At 45.4% G+C, this 20,427-nt stretch overlaps 1 protein-coding gene and 1 pseudogene across 4 annotated transcripts in view; one reads left to right on the top strand and one right to left on the bottom strand.

Moving 5' to 3' along the window:
- Kdm4a (lysine demethylase 4A) overlaps positions 1 to 19,542 on the bottom strand; it is a 55,089-nt gene extending 35,547 nt beyond the window's left edge. For 2 of the 4 annotated variants that reach the window (XM_042677139.1, XM_042677166.1), the window contains exons 1-8: positions 19,429 to 19,542; positions 16,140 to 16,316; positions 13,740 to 13,915; positions 9,551 to 9,665; positions 6,536 to 6,729; positions 2,788 to 2,837; positions 1,752 to 1,855; positions 1,234 to 1,371 (exon numbers count right to left, since the gene is read on the bottom strand). In XM_042677139.1, coding sequence (XP_042533073.1) covers positions 1,234 to 1,371; positions 1,752 to 1,855; positions 2,788 to 2,837; positions 6,536 to 6,729; positions 9,551 to 9,665; positions 13,740 to 13,915; positions 16,140 to 16,277 — 915 coding nt within the window. In that variant the 5' untranslated portion in view covers positions 16,278 to 16,316; positions 19,429 to 19,542. Of the gene's footprint in view, positions 1 to 1,233; positions 1,372 to 1,751; positions 1,856 to 2,787; positions 2,838 to 6,535; positions 6,730 to 9,550; positions 9,666 to 13,739; positions 13,916 to 16,139; positions 16,317 to 16,428; positions 16,451 to 19,131; positions 19,203 to 19,428 lie in introns of those variants that run through there. The other 2 variants (XM_042677148.1, XM_042677157.1) reach the window with 2 other exon arrangements.
- On the top strand, positions 7,920 to 8,428 carry LOC122105898 (annotated as a pseudogene).
- Positions 19,543 to 20,427: the final 885 nt, after the last annotated feature.

The raw sequence follows: 20,427 nt of genomic DNA, 5'->3' as shown, positions 1-20,427 counted from the left end.
GTTGCGTTGTTCACCCAGGGCCCAGAAAGGTTAACAGCCACCTGTGCTTGGAGTTATGCAAGCCAGGATCACAACAGCCCGTTTACTACCTTGCATTAAAGGTCCAACCCTAGGGCTGGGAATGGGGCCTAGTGGTAGAGTGCTTACCTAGCACACATGAAGCCCTAGGCTCGGTTCCTCAATACCACATACACAGAAAATTCCAGAAATGTCAATTAGTAGAGTGCTAGCAAAAAAAAAAAAAAAAAAGCTCAGGGACCATGCCTGGGCCTCAAGCATAAACTGCTAGACTGGCACAAAAAAAAAGGAGGGGGGGCTAGAAGATGGCTCAGTGGTAAGAGTGCTTGTCTTGCATGCATGAGGCCCTCGGTTCGATTCCTCAGCACCACATAAGCAGAAAAAGCTAGAAGTGGCACTGTGGCTCAAGTGGTAGAGCGCTAGCCTTGAGCTGAAGGACAGTGCCCAGGCCCAGAGTTCAGGCCCCACAACCAGACCCAAAAAAAAAACAAAAAAAAACCAAAACAGGTCCAATCCTGCTGCTTGCCTGTAATATACATAAACCCTTCAGGATTTCTCAAACAAAGTCTAACCAGGCATGGTGGCAAAATCTATAATTAATCCCAGACTGAGACAGGAGGATTCCAGGTTTGAGGCCAGCACAGGAAATTTAGTGAGACCCTGTGTCAAAATGCAATTTTAAAAAGTCCTGGGTTCATTCAATCTCAATACTGCAAAAAGAAAAGGGAGTGGGGCCAGGAGCTGGTGGCTCACGTCTATAATCCTAGCTACTTGGGAAGCTGAGATCTGAGGATTGTTTAAGGTTCAGAGCCAGCCAGGGCAGGAATGTCTGTGAGACTCCGATCTCCAATATACCAGCAAAGAGCCAGAAGTAGAGCTGAAGCTCAAATGGTAGAGTGCTAGCCTTAAGCCCTGAATTCAAGTCCAATACTGTCAAAATAAAAAGGGGTATGGGAGTATGGAGGGGAATGGGGACCTCAGAAGGGCTTTAGCAAATACTATACACAGGTATGTTCTTATTGATTAATGAAGTGTGGAACATTATTTCATACTTTCTAAAACGGAACACACAGAAAAAAACTCTTTGTGAGTAACCGTTTCTGAATTCCAGCAGTTAAGAGACACATCCTGACCCCAGACAATGCACCTAACATCAATGGCCTCACCCAAATGCCCTTGGTCATGGTATTACAGGAAGAATTCACTAGGACTTACCAGCACAGCCTGCTTCCCATACTCAATCCACCGACGGGTAGCAAAATTGGTAGACTCGGCACAATTGAAGCCATGGTTGAACCCAGCATGGTAACCATAAGGAAAAGTGATCATAAATTCTCCAGCTTCTTGAGTAACCTAAAGAAGAACAGACTTAAAACAGCCGCTATACATGACAGAAAGTTACAGAAGTGGGCTTGTGCCTGAACTTTGACTCTGCCACTATTAACTCCGCAAGCAAGAATGAGGCATAAAATGAGCAGTGTCTCTGTCTTGTGTAAAAAACAAAGTCTTAAATACATCAGATGCAAATAAGACTGTATACAATGAACCCTTCCTCCATACTAACCCTGTGCAAGGGACCTGACTTTTCTTTCCCCAGCACCAGATCACATCAGGCCCACTTGTAGATGAAATCCCACCAGATGAAGTGATGAACTAGAGTCCAACTAAAGCAAAGAGCACAAAAGGTAGCTTCGATGTAAATCTACTAACTTCCATATGTAAAATCAGCTTACCTTGTCAAAGGGAATGCCGTATTTCTTCAGCATCAGAGGGGAAATCAGGGTCATCTTATGGCGGAGGAAAGCCTCACAGCTTTGAGAACTTCCTGGGAAAAAGCCTGAACAAAAAAAAAAAAAGCAGGTCTAGGTTAATGAGGGGCTCCACACTAGCTCTGTAATCCTAGAGTCACTTCACACTTGTGTATCTTATCTGGATGAAGGAGGATGAGTGACAAATGATCCTCTGGGCTCATTCTAAAATTCTGCAGTGAGCCTTTGGGCTCACTCCAATAGGGCACTGTCTGCATAGTCAAACTGAATTTGGAGGACTGGGATCATTTATATAAGCTGCCTCTGTTCTTACAGAGGTCTGAAAACTAGGACTTTCTCTAGTGCTGAAATACTAAAATCATACCCTCAGGCTTCGTAACCACATCTACCCTACGGTTCTCAAAATAGACTCTCTAGAGAAACAGGTCTACTCAACACTGGCTTTAATATTTGAAGTACTGGCAGAAGAGCCATGACCAAAATGACTCATGTATTTCCTTGGGCAAAGAAACCCAGGCTGGGTAGGGTTGGGGAGAAATGCCAGTAAAAAGAGTCAAAGAAAGCCAGGCACCGGTGGCTCATATCTATAATCCTAACTACTCAGGAGGCTGAGATGTGAGGATTTTGGTTCAAAGCCAGCCCAGGCAGGAAAGTCCGTGAGACTCTTATCTCCAATAAACCACTAGAAAACTGGAAGTGGCTCTATAAGGCTCAAGCGGTAGAGTGCCTTAAGCTGAAGAGCGCAGGGACAGCGCCCAAGCCTAGAGTTCAAGGCCCACGACCGACCAAAAAAAAAAAGTCAAAGAAGTAAGGACAACATTTCTTCTTAGGCAGAGCAAAGAATCTAGTTAGCTCTGCTAAGGTAGCCAATCTGGCAAATGAGCTCACAGATACACACAGTGCAAGCCTAAGAAAGGCCACAGACCACAGACAACAGATACTTCTGAGCAGAAAGCAGTTTGTAGGAGGATCCATCCAACACCCAGAAGAGGCATGGTACCTTTGGCAAGGCGCTCCAACCGTTTTCCATGCTCAGGTGGAACAGAGTACCTGCAACCAAATAAGAGCATCAGACACTGGGCAGAGGATGACAGGAACTAAGGAGCTTGATTAATGTCTCGGGTGATGGACATGCCAACTACCCTTATCTAATCACTGCACACTGCATACATGTACTGAAATGTCATGGGGTATGAATACATATATTATACATATGATAATGTGTCCATTAAAAATAAGAAGTGTGCCAGGTACCAGTGGCTCACGCCTGTAATCCTAGATACTCAGGAGGCTGAGATCTGAGGATTGCAGTTCAAAGCCAGCTTGGGCAGGAAAGTCCGTGAGACTCTTATCTCCAATAAACCACCAGAAAACTGGAAGTGGTGCTATGGCTCAAGTGGTAGAGCACTGGTCTTGAGCTGAAGAGCTAAGGGACAGTGCACATGTCCAGAGTTCAAGCCCCATGACAAAAAAAAAAAAGTTTAAATGGTTGTGGGAAATAAAGCATGGCATTATATACCTCACCTCTGTGACTTTCAAAATGCTCCCAGCAGAACTGGAAAGGCCTAACTGGGGGAGGCTGGAGCAATGGAAAATAGGGAAGAGATGGAGGAGACACTAAAGACATGGTACCTTATCAGCTGCTGAACTCATCATCTTCCCTTCATCTCCATAAAAGCTATACTGATTACCTAATAATTACTCCTCCACCTGGTGGGGTGTCTAGACATCACAGAAGCTACTTTTCAGAAAGAAAGAGAGAGAGAGACAGAGACAGAGAGACAGAGACAGAGAAAGAAAGAAGAAAGGATGGAAGGAAGGAAAATAATGCCTAAAACAATTTTAATTAAACTTTTGCAAAACTATTCAACTTTACATTCTGAATTCACAGCAACCTTATTTCAACCTTTTTTTTTTTTTTTTGGGTCCAGTCATGGGGCCTGAACTTTGGGCCTGAGCGCTGTCCCTCAGCACTTCAGCTCAAGGCTAGCGCTCTACCACTTGCGCCACAGTGCCACTTCTGGCTTTTTTTCTTTTTGCTTATGTGGTGGTGGGGAATCAAACCCAGGGCCTCAGGCATGCAAGGCAAGCGCTCTACCACTGAGCCACCTTCCCAACCCCTCAACCTTTCTTATATATGCTGAAGAATATTTCAGCAAGGCACATGCTTATGGTCCCAGCTTAGGGGAGCAGCTGGGTTTGGATTGAGGCAGGGATTGGCTTAAGCCCAACAGTTCAAGGCTAACAAGCAAAATATACCTAGGATCTTCACTCAAAAAACTCTAATCCAAACAGTTCCCCTATAAAATAGAACAGAGTTGAGGAAAGTGTCACCTAAAGGTCTTTAAGTTGGGCACTGATGGTTCAATGCATACAATTCTAGCCACTCAGGAGGCTGAGATCTGAGGATCAAGGTTCTATGTGAGCCTGTGCAGAAAAATCTGAGACTCTTACCTCCAACTAACTACCCAAAAGCAGTAAGTGGAGGTGTAGGTCAAGTGGTAGAGTGCCAGCTTTGATGAAAAAGCTAAGAAAGAGGACAAGGCCATGAGTTTAAGTCTCAGCATCAGCACCCCGACCCCCCCCAAAAAGACTCTTTGACATTCATCAGAAGTCTCTGGAGCTCTAGCAGGGCGCCAGTGGCTCACGCCTATAATCCTAGCTACTCAAGAGGCTGAGATCTGAGGATCATGGTTCAAAGCTAGCCCAGGCAGAAAAGTCCATGAGACTCTCATCTCCAATAAACCACTAGAAAACTGGAAGTGGTGCTGTAGCTCAAGTGGTAGAGCGCTCGCCTTGAGCTGAAGAGCCGAGGGACAGCGCCCAGGCCCAGAGGTCAAGTCCCATGACCAAAAAAAAAAAAAAAGAATACACAGTAACTAAACCATCTCTTTTCCTTCGTTTACTTTCATGCAGTCCTGAGGATGAAACTCAGGATCTTGCACATGATAGGTGAGTACTCAATTACTGCCCCAAACATCTGGATGAATCAGAGTGGAAATCCAGTGGCAGGGAACTTTAGAATAAACAATGATGCAAGAGAACAATGGCAAACTGTACAAGCCAAGCCCTCTAGTGGGACAATGGCCAGGGACAATGGCTTGATGGTTTAAATAACTATGGGTATAAAAGGCTTCTTTCCTCAACATTACATTACCCAGGGAATGGATGTGGCTTAATATGTTCAAAAAGTAAATCCAAACCAATACAATTTCCCTGATGGCTCATTTCTCAGCCTGAACACAGCACCAGTGGATTTGTGTGCCAGGGTCTTCTTTATCAAGTAACTCTGCTACTGTTCCAGCAGGCTGGCCACACTTCCCTAGCTCCCATCCCCAAACATCCCTCCAGCCCACCCCACAGGTCCTCATCTAGGTCTCTAGCAGACCTCAGAGCCACGACTTGCTCTTCAAAACTTTTCTGCCACAGTATGGTTGCTTTTCACTTTCTGCTTTCCATCTGCTCTGAGGATTGGCTTCAAAAGTCTTGATCAGGGCTGGGAAGGTAGCTCAGCGGTAGAGTGCATGCCTTGCAAAAGTCTTGATCATCATCATCGCCAGCAACATAGTCATTAAAATGCTGAGGCTCAGCATTTTATGGACAGGCAGTATGGAGAGAGAACACAGTGAATCGCCATCTCCTGGCAAGACTGGTTGTTACCAGTATTGGGATACCAGGAAACAGCCGAGTAGCTTTGTGGATCCCCCTCCTCTATTAAACGCACTGCTGCCCAGCAATTGGTTTTTCCTAGAGAAAATGAAAGCTTTCTATCATCTCAAGAACTGATTCCAGTCTTGAAAGTCTGCCTCTAAGAAATGCCTCGGGCTTATTTAGAAGAATGAGTTAGGAAAGCAGTGGCTAGGCTAGTACAAAGGGTGAACAAATGCAGCAGTGGTACTCGCTAGAAATTATGTGGACCGTGAACTGTACAATTTGTAGCTGAGGAAGGGAGGGGAAAACAGAGAGAGAGTGCGAGGGAAGGGTGACACTCTCCAAAAAGAAATGTATACTTTACCTGACTTATGTAACTGTAATCCCTCTGTACATCACCTTTATAATAACATTAGAAACTTTAGGGGCTGGGAAGGTGGCTCAGTGGTAGAGCGCTTGCCTTGCATGCCTGAGGCCCTGGGTTCGATTCCTCAGCACCACATAAGCAAAAAGGAAAAAAGCCGGAAGTGGTGCTGTGGCTCAAATGGTAGACCACTAGCCTTGAGCTGAAGAGCTGAGGGACAGCGCCCAGGCCCAGAGTTCAGGCCCCACAACTGGACCCCCCCAAAAAAAAGAAACTTTAAAAACACACACACAAAAAAGAGGTAGGAGTGTAGCAGAGTACTGGCTTAGCCAAATAAAACCTTGTACTTAAATGATGACCTGAAGCTGGGTGCTGTTGACTCAAGCCTGTAATCCTAGTTATTCAGGAGGCTGAGAACTGAGGATTAGTTTGAAGCCAGCCCAGGCAGGAAAGTCTCTGAGACTCCTATCTCCAATTAACTACCTTAAAATAGGAAGTGGCAGCTGGGGCTCGTAGTGATAGCTTACTAGCCTTGAGTGACAGCTTCTAGGCCCTGAGTTCAAGCCCTGGGGGCTGGGGAAAAAAAAAAAAAAGGCTTGAAAGCTCATCTCAAAGGTGGAATACCAGCTCCACCCCAAGTTTAAAGTACCAGAATCCTCATTTCAACCACCCTAGGTACTTCCTGTGTGCATGGAAGGCCAGAAGGCTGGGAACAAGTGCAAGCTGCCTTTACCAGGACTTGGGCTCCCCAAAGTGCAGATAGTTGATGCTGTAGAGGTCCATGTCTTCTGTATGCCAGGCAAAAGATGTCTTCCACATGCCAAAGTACAGGTATGGGGTGTTCACACCTTCAATAGTGATGCCACTCTCCTTTTCCACCAAGTCCAGGATTGTCTTCAGCCGGCCAATATTCCACTCATCCACATGCTGCCAAGCAAATGATAGTCCAGACAGGTTATATTTGCATGGAGAGGCCTCAGGTGAGCTTTCATGGCCAGCCAACATAAGGAATACCATCAAAAGCTCAGCACCCGTTGGTACCGGTGGCTCACGCCTGTAATCCTAGCTACTCAGGAGGCTTAGATCTGAGGATCATGGTTCAAAGCCAGCTTGGGCAGGAAAGTCTGTGAGACTCTTATCTCCTATAAACCACCAGAAAACAGGAAGTGGCATCGTGGCTCAAGTGGTAGAGTGCTCGCCTTGAACTGAAGAGCTAAGAGACTGGGCCTAGGCCCAGAATTCAAGGGTAGAGTAGAGCCCAGGTATTGAGAATATAGCTCAGTTGGTATGGCTCAAGAAAAGGCATGTTGGGCTGGGAATGTGGCTTAGTGGTGGAGTGCATACCTGAAACCCTGGGTTCAATTCCTCAGTACCACATATACATACAGAAAAAGCCAGAAGTGGCACTGTGGCACAAGAGTGCTAGCCTTGAGCACAGAAAGAAAGGCACAGGAAGAGTTCCCACGCCCTAAGTTCAAGCATCAGGACTGGCAAAAAAAAAAACGAGAGAGGGAAAAAAAAAAAAAAAAAGGTTTGTATTAGCTGGGTTCCAGTGGCTCATGCCTGTAATCCTAGCTACTCAGGAGGCTAAGATCTGAGGATCACAGTTCAAAGCCAGTCCAGGCAGGAAAGTCCCTGAGACTCTTATCTCCAATAAACCACCAGAAAACCAGAAGTGGCACTGTGACTCAGGTAGAGCGCTTGCCTTGAGCTGAAGAGCACAGGGACAGTGCCAAAGTCCATAGTTCAAGCCCCATGACTGACAAAAAAAAAAAAAAAAGGCTTGTATTTGACATGCTTCCTTAGCACTAAAAAACATCTGGAGACTAATGGCTTATGCCTGTAATCCTAGCTATTCAGGAGGCTGAGATTTGAGGATCTCAGTTTGAAGCCAATCTGGGCAGTAAAGCCTGTGAGACTCTTTATTTCCAATAAAAGTACTCAGGAAATGCCAGAAGTGGGTTAAGAATGTGGCTTAGTGGTAGAGTGCTTAAAATGCATGAAGCCTCGGTTTGATTCCTCAGTACCACATACACAGAAAAAGCTGGAAGTGACACTGTGGCTCAAGTGGCAGAGTGCTAGCCTTGAGCAAAAGAAGCTCAGACCTTTTCACCAAGATGGCATCGAAAGCGAAGAAGGGAGCTCCTGCCCCTCCTAAAGCCGAAGCCAAGGACAAGGTCTTGAAGGCCAAGAAGGCAGTGCTGAAAGGTGTCCACAGAAAGAAAGAAGAAGATCCGTACTTCACCCAGATTCCAGCGGCCCAAGACCCTACGGCTCTGAAGACAGCCCAAATACCCTCGGAAGAGTGCTCCGAGGAGAAACAAGCTTGACCACTATGCTATCATCAAGTTCCCTCTGACTACTGAGGCAGCCATGAAGAAAATAGAAGACAACAACACACTTGTGTTCATTGTGGATGTTAAGGCCAACAAGCATCAGATCAAACAGGCTGTGAAGAAGCTCTAGGACATTGATGTGGCTAAGGTCAATTCCCTGATCAGACCTGATGGAGAGAAGAAGGCATATGTTCGACTGGCTCCTGATTATGATGCTTTAGATGTTGCCAACAAAATTGGAATCATCTAAACTGAATCCAGCTGGAAAATTATAAATATACATTTTTTTCCCACAAAGAAAAAGAAGCTTAGAGACAGTTCCCAGGTAATCAGTTCAAGCCCTGGGAGTAACATACTCGTGGCCTGTGTGTGTGCGTGCCACGTGCGTGCACACACACACACAGCCCTAGGTGGGCTGGTGTTTGCCTGCAACTGCAATCCTAGTACTTGAAAGGCAAGAGGATATCAAGTTCAAGGCCTGCCTGGGTTATATACAAAGAAAGTTGAAGGTGAGCCTGGGTTACAAACCAAGAGCAGTCTTAACAACAAGTATGGAAAGCAAACATTAACTGTAACAGTCTCATGGCTTTTAGCTCCAGTTCCTACTGGGAAGTATCATCACACAAAGTCTACAGTTTCTTTTCCCTGAGTTATAATGGCCAGCTGTGAGCCTCTTCCTGTAAGCAGGTTCCAGATTATCATGCCCTGCTTTTCCACCTCCCTAGCCCAGGTCTTTTCTGCCATCTATCTCTAGAAAGTCTGACTTCCCACCATCCAAAGCAATTGTTATGACCACACTTCATGCACTGCTGAAACTCCTTTCTTCCAATAATTTCTAAAACGGTTAGAACTGATCAGAGAGATAATACCTCAAAAGCCCTACAGATTGTTTAAATCATCCAAATGCAGTCTCAAATACTCCCCCTTCTACAGGAAGGCAATTCTCTACACCATAAAGCACAACACCCCAAGCCAATGCAAGCAGTTAAAATAGTTTCTGCTCGAGAGTACTGAAAATCTAAATATGTCTCTCTTCTTAAATATATACCCCTTTCATTAGATTAGTCAGGGATCTTTTTTCTGCAGAAAGCACATGGTTTTCCCCCCATCATTTCATTTTCTGCAATCCACCCCACTCTTTCAAGAACTCATCATCTACCTCCCACAGACTATGCTCACAGCCCTTGAAAAAAATACCAGATCATCTACTTCACCTGTACAGTGGGAGAAATAAAGTTCAGTCACATGCAAAATTAAGTGAGAATAGCAAATCAGTTGGTGGCAGACCATTCATTTGTTAATCTACTAATGCACCAAGCAGCTTTTAAGTACCTACTAAGTGCTAGACACAAAGGCTGGTATTATGTTGCAAATTTTCAAAAACGTAGCAGGAAGATTTGAGAGAGCCTCACCTTTTCATAGAGAGTACCATTGACATCCGCACCATAAATGGGAGGATTGAATGTGAGGTTTTTCCAGTACTTTCGCTCAAGCTCTTCAAATTCACTGTAGCGTGGGGTACAATACCTTTCAAAGTCAAGACAAACAAACAACACAAAAGAATTAGCCACTGAATAAATTCAGTAGGCATTATGAACCATGTTAAGGCAAGAACATCAAGACATTTGGACTAAATGATAGTTAATCTTGACTTTCAAAACTCTAATGGAAGTGCCTCCCTCAATATCCCCTCCCCCCCTCCCCCCCCACACACCCAGGCCCTGCACCTCAATTAAACTAGTTTAAGGGGGCTGGGAATATGGCTTAGTGGTAGAGTGCTTGCCTAGCATGCTTGAAGCCCTGGGTTTGATTCCTTAGTACCACATAAACAGAAAAGGCCAGAAGTGGCACTGTGGCTCAGGTTCAGGGACACAGCCCAGGCCCTGAGTTCAAGCCCTAGGTCTGGGGAAAAAAAAAATAGGAAAAATACTTAGCAAAATATACTCAGGAGGCTGAGATCTGAGGATCACAGTTCAAAGCCAGCCTGGGAAGGAAAGTCCATGAGACTCATCTCCAGTTAACTACCAGAAAACCAGAACTGGTGATGTGGCTCAAGTGGTAGAATGCTCGCTTGAGCTGAAGAGCTCAGGGATAACACTCAGGCCCACAGTTCAAGCCCCACCACTGACAAAAAATAAAAAATTAAAAAAATATACATATAGTTCGTATTTCAAATACTTGTAAAATTTACATACATGTATGTATATATACCCGTGTATATATACATACATACCTGATATAGACAAAAGCTACAGAAAAAAATCTGCATTTTTCAAACTTGTTACCCATTTAGCTAGGCTCATGCCTGGCTACTCAGGAGGCAGAGATCTAAGGAACACAGTTCAAAGCCATTCCAGTCAGGAAAGTCCATGAGACTCTCATCTGAATAAAGCACCAGAAAACCGGAAGTAGAGCTATGGCTCAAAGTGATAGAGCATTAGCCTGGAGCAAAAGCCCTGAGTTCAAGCCCCCAGACCAAAAAAAACCAAAACCAAACAAACAAACAAAAAAAAACTACCCATTTAAAAGTTATTATGGGGGGCTGGGAAAGTGGCTCAGTGGTAGAGTGCTTGCCTTGCATGCATGAGGCCCTGATTTCGATTCCTCAGCACCACATAAGCAGAAAAAGCTGGAAGTGGCGCTGTGGCTCAAAGTGGTAGAGCACTAGCCTTGAGCTGAAGAGCTGAGGGACAGTGCCCAGGCCCAGAGTTCAGGCCCCATGACCGGCAAATAAATAAATAAGTAAATAAATAAATAAGTTATTATGGGCCGGGCGCTGGTGGCTCACGCCTGTTAGCCTAGCTACTCAGGAGGCTGAGATCTGAGGATCGTGGTTCAAAGCCAGCCCAGGCAGGAAAGTCCGTGAGACTCCTATCTCCAATAAACCACCAGAAAACCAGAAGTGGCTGAGAAGGTGGCTCAGTTGGTAGAGTGCTTGCTTTGCATGCATGAGGCCCTGGGTTCAATTCATCAGCACCACATAAGCAGAAAAAGCTGGAAGTGGTGCTGTGGCTCACTGGAAGTGGCACTATGAAGTGAGAGAGATACTAAGCACAGAAGAGTGAACAGTGTGAGCTGTACTCGGCTCTGGCTCACAGGACAGGCTGCAAAAGAGACATGAGTAGGGGCTGGGAAGGTGGCTCAGTGGTAGAGCGCTTGCCTTGAGCTGAAGAGCTGAGGGACAGCGCCCAGGCCTAGAGTTCAGGCCCCACGAATGGCCAAAAAAAAAGAGACATGAGTAGAGGGGAAAGACCCAGGAAATGAAGCAAGGGAAAGACAGCCATCCCTGTGCAAACTCAAAACTGCAGAGCAAAAAGGGAAGTAAGAAGATCTGATAATGATGATTAAGAAGCAGTCAAAACCAAATGAAGAAAACACAAAAACTGCTCTCTGTGAGTCTGAGGTTGAGAATCCAAAAAGAAGACTGTATATAACAGCACAGGCTAAAGACATTTTCAGATACCATACTGGCAAAGTATGGAGTGATACAAAATGGCAACTTGCTTGGTAGGCATATGGATTCACACCTGTTAATGTCAAAACAATGAGTGGGAGAAAAACAAGAGAGAGGATAACAATGTTTGACAATAAATGCACTCATTACCTTACATACGTAACTGTAACCCCTCTTAACATCACACCTTGACAAGAGAATTAGATTTAAAAAAAAATGAAAGCTGGGTAATAATGGGTGGCTCATATCTGTAATCCTAGCTAATCAGAAGCTGACAGATAAGAATGGAAGCACCAGTGGCTCACGCCTGTAATCCTAACTACTTAGGAGACTGAGATCTGAGAATCATGGTTCAAAGCCAGCCTGGGCAGAAAAGTCTATTAGACTCTTATCTCCAATAAACCACTGGAACACCTAAAGTGGTGCTGTGGCTCAAGCGGTAGAGCGCATGCCTTGTGCAGAAGAGTGCAGGGACAGCGTCCAAGCCCAGAGTTCAAGCCCCATGACCGACCAAAAAAAAAAAAAAAGTCTCATGGGGACTTTTCTGCCTGGCCTGGCTTCAAACTCTGATCCTCAGATCTCAGTCTTCTGAGTAATTAGGATTACAGATGTGAGCCTCAGATGCCTGGCTCCATGAAACTCTTTTTTTGTTGGTGGTGGTAGTCATGGGGCTTGAACTCTGGGACTAGGCCCTGTCCCAGAGCTCTTCAGCTCAAAGCGAGCTCTCCACCACTTGAACCACAGCACTACTTCTGGTTTTCTGGTGGTTAACTGGAGATAAGAGACAGGGCTGGCTTTGAACCATGATCCTCAGAACTCAAGAGGCCTCTTAAGTAGCTAGGATTATAGGCATGAGTCACCAGTGCCTGGCTTCTATGAGACTTATCTCCAATTAACCACCAAAAAGCTGGAAGTAGAGTTCTGGTTCTAATAGAAGGGTAGGTTACTAGCCTTGAGCACAAAAGCTCAGGGACAGCACCCAGGCCCTGAGTTCAAGCCCCAGGAATGGCACAAAAAAATGAAAAAGAAAAAGAACAGATTTGAGACTGTAGCCAATGAGTACAGAAAATCTTTATGTTTCTGAAGACAGGATCCCCAGGGGAACTACCAAGGCCACTTTTTGACAAGCAAGGTGTATCAACAAATCTGGAAAAAGTTCTTTTCCCAACCACCTCCAACTTTCTCCTGTGTAACTATATAATTTGCCAGAGCCAGGAAATTCTTCTTTTTCTAGAGCTGGTGGTGGATCTAGCTCAATGGTTGAGTACTTGCCTAGCCTGTACAAGTAACTGCCTAGCTTATACAAGGCCCTGCATTCAGTCTTTAGGGCCTAAAAAAAAAATTTTTTTTTCAAAAAAAAAAAGCCCATATAATTATTTTACTTCTGGTAGGAAAAAATAGATTACTTTATACCAGAATATGGACTAGCCAGGTATCAATAGCTCATTCTTAGAATTCTAGCTGCTCAAGGGGCTGAGTCATAGAGTCAAGGTTCGAAGCCAGTCCAGGTAGGAAAGTCTGAGAATCTTATCTCCAATTAACCAATGAAAAATGAAGTGGAGCTATGACACAAGTGGAAGAGAGCCAGCCTTGAGTGAAAAGACTAATAGATAGACCCTGAGTTCAAGTCCAAGTACTAACACCACAAACAAAAACAAAAAACCCAATACGGACAAATTTAGCCAGGCACAATTTTATTCATCCCTGTATTTCTAGCTACTTGAAAGGCAAAAATCAGGAGGATGGGTATTCTAAGACCCCATGTCAATCAATAAAAGCTGAGCATAGTAGTATACTTATAATCCTAGCTATGTAGGAAGCATAAATACAAAGACACCATCTAAGTTGGTCTGGACATAAATATGAGACTGTATTAGAATAATAATTATAGCAAACAAGGATGGGGATATACTTAAGTGGTAACATCTATCTAGAGAGCACAAAGCCCTGAGTTCAAACCCCTATACTTCCAAAAAAAGAAGACTGAGATCTAAGGATCAGTTTGAAGCCTGCCCAGGCACTAAAGTCCATGAGACTCTTATCTCCAATTATCCAGCTTTGAGGAGAAAAAGCTAAGGGACAGTGCCCAGGCCCTGTATTCAAACCTCAGTACTGCCCCCACCCCCACCCAAAGGAATTCTACTCACTTATCACTGTTTGCAATCTTCCTGAACTCCCGAACAGTCATGGCTTTCTTCTGTATGTTATACTGGGTAAAGAGCCCAGACTGTCCAGTCACCAGCTGCTGGATGGGTGCGGGAATGACCAAGTCATCAATGTCATCATAGGATGTTCTTGGCTTCCATTCTTTGGGAGGAACAACCTACAGAGACCACAAAAAATAAAAGTCAGATGAGCTGGGTGCTGGTGGCTCATGCCTGCAATCCTTGCTACCCAGGAGGCTGAGTTCTGAAGATCGCAGTTCAAATTCAGCTCCAGCAGAAAAGTTCATGAGACTTTTTTTTCTTTCTTTTTCTTTTTTGCTAGTCCTAGGGCTTGACCACTGGGCCTGGGTGCTGTCCCTCAGCTCTTCAGCTCAAGGTGAGCGCTCTACCGCTTAAGCCACAGCGCCACTTCCGGTTTTCTAGTGGTTTATTGGAGGTAAGAGTCTCCAGGGAGCCAGGCATCAGTGGCTCATGCCTGTGATCCTAGCTACTCTGGAGACTGAGATCTGAGGATCGAGGTTCAAAGCCAGCCTGGGCAGGAAAGTCTTGTAAGACTCCTATCTCCAAAAAAACACTAGAAAACCAGAAGAGGCGTTGTGGCTCAAGTGGTAGACCACTCACCTTGAAATGAAGAGTGCAGGGGCAGCGCCCAAGCCCAGAGTTCAAGTCCTACAACCGACCAAAGACAAAAAAAAGTCTCATGGACTTTCCTGCCCAAGCTGGCTTTGAACCGAGATCCTCAGATCTCAGTCTCCTGAGTAGCTAGGATTATAGGCATGGCCACTGGCGCCCACCTTTGTGAGACTCTTATTTCCAATTAACCTCCAGAAAACTGTAAGTGGCACTGTGGCTCAAGTGGTAGAACCTAGAGCTGAAGAGCTCAGGGATAGCGCCCAGCACAGAGTTCAAGCCACATGACTGACAATAAAAAAATTAAAGTCAAATGAGAACCAACAAGGCAGTGTAGCAGCCTAAGCTGCTATCCAAACAGTGGAATGTACTACAAAGAGTGTCTCATTTACCTAGGCCACACAGGAAGTGATGCTGTCATGCTAATCCTGACCCAGTTCCAATACCAACCCTCTGCCTCCTTGCAACAACTTACTGGATGCCTCCGTGGCTTATCAGGTTAAAGACTGACTCTCTCAATTATCGCAAAATGTAACATCCCAAATATCCAGCAAAAAGCAGGGCTGGAATCGTGGCTTGTGTTACAGGAACCATCTAGTATAGAAGACCCTGAGTACAAATCCCAGTACCAAAACATATTTTTAACTATGCAATCTGTGGGTGGAGAGGGGAGGGAAGGAGTAGGTGAGAATTAGGAAATAGATGATACTATGCAATAGAAAACGTACTTATTGGGCTGGGAATGTGTCTTAGTTGTAGACTGCTTGCCTGGCATCCCTGAATGAAGCCCTGGGTTCAATTCCTCAGTACCACATAGCCAGGAAAAAAAAAAAAAAGAAGAAGCCAGAAGTGGCACTATGGCTAACGTGGTAGAGTGCTAGCCTTGAGCTCAGGGACAGTGCCCCGGCCTCAAGTTCAAGCCCCAGGATTGACACAAAAAAGAAAACAAAAATTTTTTTAAAAAGAGCTTAGGGACTGCTCTCAGAACTTGAGTTCAAGCTCCAAGACCCACAAAAAACAAAACATACACACATACAAAACAACAACAAAACATCCAGGCACTGGTGGCTCAGGCCTATAAATCCTAGCTACTAAGGAAACTGGAGAAGTCAGACTAGGCTAGAAAATCCATAAGACTCATCTCCAATAAACTACCAAAAAAGATGGAAGTAGAGCTGTGGCTCAAAGGGTAGAGCTAGCCTTGAGCAAAAGAAGCTTAGGGATCGCCGGGCGCTGGTGGCTCACGCCTGTAATCCTAGCAACTCAGGAGGCTGAGATCTGAGGATCGCGGTTCAAAGCCAGCCCAGGCAGGAGAGACCGTGAGACTCCTATCTCCAATAAACCACCAGAAAACCGGAAGTGGCGCTGTAGCTCAAGTGGTAGAGCTCTCGCCTTGAGCTGAAGAGCTGAGGGACAGCGCCCAGGACCAGAGTTCAAGCCCCACGACCGACAAAAAAAAAAAAAAAAAAGAAGCTTAGGGACAGCACCCTTGCCCTGAGTTTGAGCAGTAAGACTGGTTAATAGAAGCTCACAAACCACTCCATGCCTCACTAAGGCTCCACCTCTGAGCTGAAGAAAGAACCACAGACTCTTTATCAGACCTTGTGAAGACTACAATCAGCTCAGTCTCTCCAGATGTTAACAGCAGAAATTAGCTTACAAATCCAAGACACTAAAGTCACTGCCCCACCCAATTGTAGTCTCAACTGTGGGAAAACCAAGTCAGAAAAAAAACCTTATCCTACTCCTTACCTTGGCCAGCCCAGCCCGATGTGCTCCTTGTGATTCAATATAGGCAATGTACCGACTAAAGTTCCGGAACTCTTCCATAGTTGGATAAAAAGTCATTATCCTAGCACTGGGATTCAGAGTTTCAGATTCAGAAGCCATTTTCTTTCTTCTTTGAAGTCCCTTTGGTCAGAGAGGAATCTGAAAAAGGACAGAGAATATAAAATCATACAAAATGTAATTAATGCTGGGAATGCCAGGTTGAACGTAGTAACAGGTAATGCACAATTGTGAAGAAGCATTAAGACCTTACCTTTGGGGGCTGGGAATGTGGCTTAGTGGTAGAGTGCTTGCCTACCATTCATGAAGCCCTGGGTTCCATTCCTCAGTACCATATAAACAGAAAAAGCCAGAAGTGTCGCTGGTGCTGTGGCTCAAGTGGTAGAGTGGCTAGCCTTGAGCAAAAGAAGCTCAAGGATAGTGCCCAGGCCCTGCATTCAAGCCCTGGGACTGGAAAAAAGAAAAAGAAAAAAAAAAAGAGAACCTGATTAACAGGACATGTCCCCTCTCCAGTGATCTCAGTTTGGGGGTAGGGTAGCAGGGAAACAGACAAAACCCAGAATTCAAGGTCAGCCTAAGATATACAGAAGGATGATAGTGTCTCAAAAGTAGAATAAAAAGGCAAGGAGTATGTCTCTAGGGCACAAGGCTCTGAGTTCAATCCCTAGCACCTCTAAAGAAAGAAATAAACAATAAGTACATAAATAAAATATTGTTGGAAAAATTAAGAGAACTCAGTATAACAAAACTTCACGTATTCAAATCTCATTTAAACAGACTTTTTTTTTTTTGGTCATGGGGCTTGAACTCTGGGCCTGGGCGCTGTCCCTTAGCTCTTCAGCTCAAGGCTAGTGCTCTACCACTTGAGCCACAGTGCCACTTCCAGTTTTCTGAGTGGTTTATTGGAGATAAGAGACTCTCAGCCTCTCCTGTCCAGGCTGGCTTTGAACCTCGATCCTGAGATCTCAGCCTCCTGAGTAGCTAGGATTATAGGTGTTAGCCACAGACGTCCAGCTTAAATAGACTTTTGCTTCACTTAGAAAATAAACTTACTTGGCTTGAGGGCCTATCTAATGATACAACTGATTTGCTTGCTGCATTTTGCCCTGATTTTTTTTTTTTCCAAGTGACTGCCTCACTCTTTGTTAATCTCTTTCCTGTATTAAACACACAACAATCTCATTTTAAAAAACTACCCACATGCCAGACGCCGATGGCTCGCGCCTGTAATCCTAGCTACTCAGGAGGCTGAGATCTGAGGATCACGGTTCCAAGCCAGCCCAGGCAGGAAAGTCCATGAGACTCTTATCTCCAATAAACTACTAGATAACTGGAAGTGGTACTGTGGCTCAAGCGGTAGAACGCTCACCTTGAGGACAGCGCCCAAGCCCAGAGTTCAAGCCTCATGACGGACCAAAAAAAAAAAAAACCTACCCACAGGCTCTTTTGAACTTTAAAACAATATTCTAGACACTTGACAGTTAAATTGGCTCCAAGATTACAAAATTTAAGCTTTAAAAATTACTTTGATATTAGCAACATGGCTTACAACTATTAAATGTTTTCCTATGTTAACCAAAAGGCAGTTTTCACACTACTTAATGAAGTCAAGGTAGAGACAAGTTCAATGGCATTGTACTCAGAACACAAAGGATATAATTTAAACAGCCAATAAACTGGCAATGCAGGGCAAACTTCAATACTGAGCAGAGAAAGCCAAATAAATACTTTATAATTCTAGACCAAGACTTTAACTAAGTAGGAACACCCAAAGAGCCTGGTGACCCAAAACAGCATCTCAACTGAAAAAGAACAAAGAATACCAGCTAAAAATTTTAGAGTCAGTTTAGAAGCAAAATCTGAATGTCTTTTCTGTTACTGAAACTCCTTTCCACCAACATTCTCGCAATTCTGCTCCCTGCTCTGAAGCTGAAACCATGGCAGCCCACCAGCTAGATGAAACTATTTCCAACCAATCAGCAATTCAGTAACAGATTTGGGAGATAGCATGATACAAAGGTACAAGACAATACACACAACTACCAGGAACTCTCAGGCTTCCATGCCACTCTAAACGAGGCGTTTCTGGCCAGGCACTTTTCATAAACTTTGCATGCAGGAACACTGTTATCCCTGTTTTACATACCAGGAAATGTGCCCATCGACTATTCGTGCACCTTTCATTACTCTCTACTGCCTAAATCTTTAACTGCCACTTAAAACTAAGGTCTTGCAAAGGCGATCCAAGTGTGGAGAAACCTGAAACCTATTCAATTTTGGAGACCCTCCTTTTAAAAATATCTAAACATCTTACTTTTGCAAATTTTATTTTTTATTTTTTTTAAAATCATGTGAATACAGGTTTGGAGCCCCTTCCTCGGCTTGAAAGGGGCCCTGATAGGGCTTCATCTGCCTCTAGCCCTATTCATCTTTGTGCGCCTAGAACCCAGAACAATGCCTAGCAGAGTAGGCACTCGGGAACTGCTGAATAAACGGATTTCCTCACTCTCACCTCAGTTGCTAATCTCCTTTCTTTAGCCATAGGGTTCCCCTCCTCTCGGTCCTTCTCCGGGACACCTGCTCTCCCGGTCCCTAACACCTACCCTCTCGCAATCAGCCACAAAGCCTAACTGGTTCAAGAGCACCAGCTCCGGAGCTAAAACTCTGAATACAGAGCCGGGCAATGCCATTTGTGAGTTATGTGACCTTGACGGTGTGAGTTGACTGACTCGAGTCTCAGTTCTTCCACCTGTGAAATGGGATCCCAACCCCCTGCCCTGCAGGCTTAGTACGATTAACTCAGATGATGCAAGCGAGACGCTAAGGACTAGGCCTGGTACTTAAGCAACACAGAAAGGCTAACAACCACCCGGAACTCCTACAGCCTCCCCTCGCAGCCTCTGACCCGTGCATCCCTCGAAAGACAGCCCCAGTCCCCCAGATCGCTGCGCCTCACCACGTAAGGGTACAGCCCCTCTGCGCCCCGCAGCTTTGGATAGTGAGGCCCGACCGCAGGAAGAAGAAAAATAAGGCCCAGTGGACCCGCCCCCCTTTTCCGATGTCCATTGGCCTTAAAATATTGGAAAGGGCCAATCACAGGACGGAGTTTAGAAGTTCCTTCTTCTATTGGCCAAGAAACATGCCAATCATTTAACGTAGCAAGATCCACCCAGTAGCCCCTCCCTCACGAGAGCTCTCAATCAAGGCTACAGTAGAAATACACGTAAGGGAAACAAAACCCGATGGTTCTCACCGAAAGCCCAAAGCCCGGGGTAGGGCCCAGGCTCGATTTCGGCGGTCGTCTACTAGCCGATTAAAGTGCTTTGCCAGCAAGCAAAACCGAAGCTCCGCCTCCTCAAAGTCGGCCTCTGCGCAGCCGTACAGAGCCTCCCGAGTCAACTAATCAGAGGACGGCTACGACCCTCAGGCAGCCAATGAGCGTGTGCGGAAACCGCCTCGAAGTCGTGGAAAAATTAATCTGCTCGGCCTATGAGGCCGGCTCGGGCTGTTGCCAGGAGGAAAGGCTGTACGGCTGGGGACAGCGGCCATTGAGCATCTTCTCTGGGTTGCGATCTAGCCAATCATAAGCGAGTTTCAGGCCTTGCCTAGCTAATCGGGATAGAAAGAGGAGAGTACCCACAAATGGGCTGGTCAAATAGGTGGGTAAAGGCGATGAGGTTATTATAGAATGTTTCTGAGGAAAGAATAGCCCAAATTTTCTTGGGGTGGGTGGCCCCTGTTGCCTAAGGTAAAAGGTGCTAACTAACAAAGTCAGGGTTATTGAGAAAGTGACCAGATTGTCACAATTAGTTCCGGATGGTTTTCAAATTTTAAAGCAAAGTCCTAGCGGGGCGCCTGCGGCTCACGCCTGTAATCCTACCTACACCGGAGGCTGAGACCTGAGGGTCGCGGTTGGAAGCGAAAAGTCCCTGAGACTCTGAACTGAAGAATTAACCACCTGAAAATCGGAAGCGGTCCCTTGGCTCAAGGGAAAAAGCTCAGGGACAGCGCTCAGGCCCCACGACGAACAAGAAGAAAAAAAAAGTCCGAAGTCCTTAGAACTTACAGCCGACCAGCCAGGACAGTTCCTGAAGGGAACTAAAGGAGGAGCCCTGGAGGTCATTAGCACGTATCCGGAGGGAGGGTATTCTTCGGGTCATTAGAAAGCAGTTTCTTGGGGAGGCGGGGGGGGGGGGGGGGGCGGGGGAGGGTTCTACGAATCACTAGAGGCACTGCTGGAGGAGGGGGTCCC

Source organism: Dipodomys spectabilis, unplaced genomic scaffold (assembly GCF_019054845.1).
Source record: "Dipodomys spectabilis isolate Male_0828 unplaced genomic scaffold, ASM1905484v1 ptg000002l, whole genome shotgun sequence".
Lineage (NCBI taxonomy): Eukaryota > Metazoa > Chordata > Mammalia > Rodentia > Heteromyidae > Dipodomys > Dipodomys spectabilis.
Note: the sequence above shows the minus strand (reverse complement) of the source record. Positions and strands in the feature narration are given on the sequence as shown.